The 5,673-nt window shown below is 36.7% G+C and overlaps 1 protein-coding gene across 1 annotated transcript; it reads right to left on the bottom strand.

The window, feature by feature from the left end:
* Nucleotides 1-1,183: 1,183 nt before the first annotated feature.
* LOC131056326 (ankyrin repeat-containing protein ITN1-like) lies at nucleotides 1,184-4,785 on the bottom strand. Its single transcript, XM_059209449.1, has 3 exons — nucleotides 4,223-4,785; nucleotides 3,438-3,940; nucleotides 1,184-2,184 (listed from the first exon to the last, which is right to left on the bottom strand). Exons 1-3 carry the CDS (start codon nucleotides 4,698-4,700, stop codon nucleotides 1,312-1,314), a joined length of 1,854 nt encoding a protein of 617 aa, XP_059065432.1. The 5' UTR covers nucleotides 4,701-4,785; the 3' UTR covers nucleotides 1,184-1,311.
* Between the last annotated feature and the right edge of the window lie 888 nt (nucleotides 4,786-5,673).

The following is a 5,673-nucleotide window of genomic DNA, read 5'->3' as shown; positions in this document are numbered from 1 at the left end:
AGGTTCCTCTAGCCAATGATAGTGATGGTAATGCACCTCAGGCTGCTGCCCCTGCTATGGCGCTTGTAAATGAAAGTTTTGTTGTTGCTTTGCCTTAGGTGCGTGTGGATGCTTCTTGTGGTAGTGGCATCCTGACTGATTGGTTGAAGGATGTTGGAAGCTCTTCAATGGTGGTTGATCTTCCCGCTTCCCAAATTACTGTTGGATCATTGTTTGGTCCTTCTGATTCTCAGATTTCTACTCTCCCCACCTCTCAAGATGATGCCACTATTCCTCTTGTTGGTGGGAGGTTCTCTATTCTAGACCTATCTTCTTGGCAAAGCACTGCTATTAGGGTTGAAGAGGGATGGATTACCATTAAAAGTAAGAAATCCAAATCATCCTAGTCCTCTATTGATATGACCCTTCGCTCCCACAAGTGTAGATCAAATCCTTGATTTGTTTTGGTTGGATTGGGGCTACTTGTTGGTCTTTCACTTTTGCAGCTTGTTGTTTCTTGTTGGGGGTCCTTCTTACGCCGTCCCCCATCTTTTATATGGTTTGCCCTATCTCACTTTTGCTTTGTATCATTAGGTGGACTTTCAAGTTTATCTTAAGGTTTGGGTTTCAGGTCCTTCCAAAACCTGTTTTGTAAAGGGTTTTAGGTCCCTTCAAAACTTGTTTTCCCTTAATAAAAAACAATATGTTTTTTTAATGAATAAACTTATTTAAATTAACATTTATAAAATAATGTTACACATTAAAAAAATTTTGAATAATTAAATCACACCTTCAAATTAATATGAGATAAAGTGGAGAGCATAAATATATAAACAAAATGACTAAACTGTTACTAAAGAAGAAGAGAATTTTAGTCGTCCAATTTATTCCATACATCAACAAGATGGGATGACTAAACTGTTAGTAAAGAAGTATAGAATTTTGATCATCCAATTTACTAATACATCAACAAGATTGGATGGTGCCCTAAATTGTTGGTAAGGAAGAATAGAGTTTTGGTCGACCAATTTACTTCATACATAAACGAGATTAGATGACTAAACTATTAGTAAGGAAGAATGGAATTTTGATCATCTAATTTACTGCATACATGAACAAGAGCTAAATGCAATGGCTAAACTCTTAGCGAGGAAGAACAAGATAGTAACCATCCAATTTACTCCATGCATTAACAAGATCTAATTTATTACATACATCAACAATATCCAACCACTAAACTGTTAATAAAGAAGTATAGACTTTTGATATCCAGTTTACTCCATACATCAAAAAGATCTTATTTACAACAATAACATGATTTTGAATTTGTACCTACACGTTTTCAACAGACTCACTCTTAGGCATAGCCTTACACTTACTAGTGCACTTGGAGTGTATAATAACATGGCACTTCCTTATGTACCTGGGTACCATATCAAAATAACCCCAACTTTCTAGTTTCATCCAGACAGACTCCACCAGACGGTCAAAGAGGAAAAGATTCACACCACACAGGCGCCTCACTCTTTCCATTTTCACCAAATACTGTGTAGCCAATTTGAAGAGACCCAAAGCGCCACAGAGGCAGATGATCATGCACGTCCCAAGCACAAGCCAAGCCAGTGTATTGTGCTCAAGTATTGTGTACAATGCAGCCATGAAACCATACGTTGTAAAAGCAGCGGTGGCACAAACCATGAGATTGGTGATAGCTAAGAAGGACAACTTATGTTCTGTTGTAAGAGGCGTAGTAATATGCCATGCCAGCACCACAAATAACGACAGAAAGAAGGCCACACAATTAAAAATTATAAACATATTAAATGAAAGAGATCTAATGAGAAAGCGGGAGCCAAACTTGTGCCTTTCTTCTTCCTCTATATCAGTTCTGAAACCGTCTGGAATGGTGAAGACAGCTGTAAATGACATTGTGGCTAACAACACTGCTACCACTAATTCTGTGTTGCGCCTCGCGTCAAATGTTTTGTTCACCATATCAATGGCAACCTGGCGTTTCTCTTCGGCGACCTTGGGAGCGCTGTACAAGAAAGGCCTGCACTTGGGAGGACAATTACACAGCATTTCAATTATCTTGTGAGATTCGTGGTATTCTGTTTTTTCTCTTGCAATGTCCAGCGCCGTTAAGCCTTCCTTGTTAACTGCGTCCTTGTTTATACCCTGTACGTTGAGAAGCGACTTCACCATCTACAGGACGCAAACTGAAATTTAGTAAATAGAAGGTTATGGTGCATTAAAAATATTCATATTTGGAGATTTCTCTATTTGTTTCGTTGATGATTTGCTAAATTTTTCTAGCATGGAGAAACTAGGAATTTTGGGAACTTGGGATCTACAAACAATTAAAATAAATACTAATACTATCTCTTAATGCTAAGAATCTTCATCTTTTTTTAGGGAAAAGAATCCATCAATAAAGCAAATCACTTAATATCATTTAATTAATTGAAACTCCTCAAGCAAATTCTTCTCAATGAAAAAATATAAAGTACAAGAAATGGTCGTTTCGAATAGAATTTTGCTTACGTAAGAAAAATAAATATTTTATTGCTTATCATTATATAGATAAGCTAGTATCCCAATAAGGTTCGATCATCTATCCTCTAAGGAAGTGATTAGGTGCAACATATGGATTATGAAGATTTTCTAGTGTTTTTTAATTATTTTCGTACTCATGCTTGTGTAGGGTATAGGGTATAGGGTAAGAGAGTTTTAGAGGAAGGTAAACCCATATAAAGCTTTAAAGTGTAGGTGATTCCTTTTCAATTATAGGTTATGGTTGAGGCTTCCCTTGGATGTAATGAATAGTAGTCTGTCTTCTTTTGGACAAGACTAATTTGAGTGGCTCTTATTCTTGCCTTTGAGAGTGGGGATTTAGCCTAATGTGTGAAGATTGGAGGAGATTTGTAAGGAGAAGGATGATGTTAGGGGGCCTAGATGGGGCGCTCCATGTCCCGAATGCCTACATTCCCGGGCACACATCTTGGCACTCACCCACTTTGAATGAAGATAAGATAATGGTTAGGGGCAACGAGTTGTCCTATGAATGCTTTGAGGTGGGAATCTAGCCACTAAGGATCTCAACTCATATGAGTTCATATGAGTTAAAGGGTAAGGCTGTCAATAGGGTACAAAGTTGCTTGAGGAGTTTTGGCTTCACGCAGCTTGAGTCAAAGTTCTTTTGTTTTTCCAAATCCTTATTTTTGTGATGCTAATCTTGAGTAAGAAATACTTTTGGAAATAAAATTTACTTTTTCACCTGTAAGTTGTACAGCCACACTCAAATGGCGAGGACCAGATTTGAAATGCAACTTAATTTTTACCTCTTTCCATAGTCAATGATATCAAATTAAGAAATCGGACAACCACCCAAAATTTCTATTTAAACAAACGAAAGCGGGCATGAGAATTAATAGTATAAGATATGAAAAGAAACTTACAGGTAGCTTTTTGTTCCTGACTGCAATATGCAGAGGTGTATCTCCTTCACTTATCTGTGAAAAATGATCTAATTTTGTAGCCGGACCTGGGTTTTCTCCACCTTGCAGGGACTTTTCCTCTGGAGGCTTCTCAAGTCCCTTGTTGACCAAGTCTGACAAACCTACCTTTTGATTCAAGTAATCAATAATTCTCACTTGGCTAACTTGGGCAGCTATGTGTAGAACGTTCATTCCACACCTACTTGGTATTTCGACAGCGTCTGGCCTCTCCTTTATCAACTCTTTTACTGCTTCCAGATGCCCCAATTTCGCTGCCACAAAAATGGGAGTTTCTTGGTTGCCATTAACCCAATAACACAGTCGGGGCTCAGACTGTATTAACTTTCTCATTATGTGCACATAGTGTATCCGAGCAGCTACATGCAAGGCCGTATCGTCATGTTCATACTTCATTTTTATTAAATATTTTGCATCTTGTGACTTTAAGATCTCATTCACTAGATCTGTGGAGGAAGCATCCAAAATCATTAGCTGGTGGCATTTTCCTTTCTAAAATAAATACATAGATAGAACAAAGAAAATAATCTCAGATTAGTTTCGATTTAAGTGTTGAAGAAGTACGGATTACCTAGTTAAAGCTTACATTAATGTAAGAAATACAGAGCTCAATTAGAAGAAGAACATTAAAGTTGCATTGTAGGATAATCCTCGCTAATATTCTAGATCTAGAAAGAGATATATAAATTATCAGAAATAACTAGGTAAAGAGAAAAATAATAACTGACCCAAATTTCCTTTGATTATTGCAACATATAAACAGGTTCGCCCATCCACTGTTGTTTGGCGTAGACTTGGCGGATGTGCTTTCAACAGCTCCTTCACTGTGGCTAAATTACCACTTTCACAAGCTTTGAAAAGAGCCGTCTCATTATGCTTGTTACAGATATCCACACCACTTTTTTGTTGTTGGAGTAGAACCTGCACAACACTACAGAAACCCCCATGAGCAGCCAAGTGCAATGCAGTATTTCCTTGGGCATTGGTGGCCTTGACAAGCAGAGGATTGAGTTGCAGGAGCTCTTGAACGATTACTAGATTTCCTACACTAGCAGCCAAATGAAGAAGAGTATTTCTGCTTCCGGGTGTAACACTATTGAGAGTTTCTTTAAGTTGGGAAATCTCAATTTTTGTTCCAAAACGTATTGCAGCGTAGTATGCCCTGCCATCGATTCCTTCGCTGGGCTGTTCACACTCAGTTGTCATGGCAATTTTCTGCTGTTAAGCTGCCTTAACAATCGTAAGGCTCGATAAGGCAATCAGAAAATTATTCTTGTGCTGGTTAACAGGAATTGGTTCCGCAGAAAAAAAGATGTAACCTCCACCAGAAAAGAGATGTAACCTCCACCAAAAGAGGACGCGAAACAGAGACATGTCAAAAAAGAAAGATAAAAAGATACTGAATACCTTCTGTTCATTTGAGAAAATATGCCAATTGACACTAGAAAAAGATATGCCAATACATTACTTTAATGGAAAGAAACGGATACACGTATTCCTTCTACTGAAATTACTGTGGGAGCACTATAGAAATATGCTTTTAATTGTTGTAAGGAGAAACATGGAATCTTGGGTGATCTTTACTACAATATCGCATTACATTTAAAATAATGATGGGTTAAACAATAAAAATCAGTGTTAAGGCTTCCGAGTCAAAGAGTTTGTTTCATAAAGTCTTTTGTTCGATTCGCCATTATTTTACTTTTACGAGAGGTCACTAGGTCATTTTCATAAAGAGTATATATGGATGCAGTCGTTAATTTAAATTATCTTAAATTTAAATTTATAGAAAAATAATAATAAAATATATCTTATACATATCTTTCTAATGAAGTTATGTCTAGCATGATATATTAGTCCATTCTAGCGGCCGCACTATCTTACTAATAGCTAATTTTGGATACATATAGCTTAAACTTTTTACAAAGCTTTTTCTTTCTGTAAGTTCTTATTTTCTAGTATATTTAATTACATCTAATACTTTCATACTTATTGGTAGAGTAATTCTTATGCACATCTACTGACCATTTTATTTGTGACTAATAAACAACATCCATCTCTTTTTACAAATATTTTGTTTCTGAAACAATGGAAGGTTACGACTAGGTACATTAGCTTTGAGTGTAGAATTTGTAAATGTATTGTAATTTCCAATTTAATGGACAAGTTATATGCAAGA

This window comes from Cryptomeria japonica, chromosome 7, assembly GCF_030272615.1.
Source record: "Cryptomeria japonica chromosome 7, Sugi_1.0, whole genome shotgun sequence".
Taxonomy (NCBI): Eukaryota; Viridiplantae; Streptophyta; class Pinopsida; order Cupressales; family Cupressaceae; genus Cryptomeria; species Cryptomeria japonica.
This window is presented reverse-complemented; position numbering and strand designations above follow the sequence as displayed.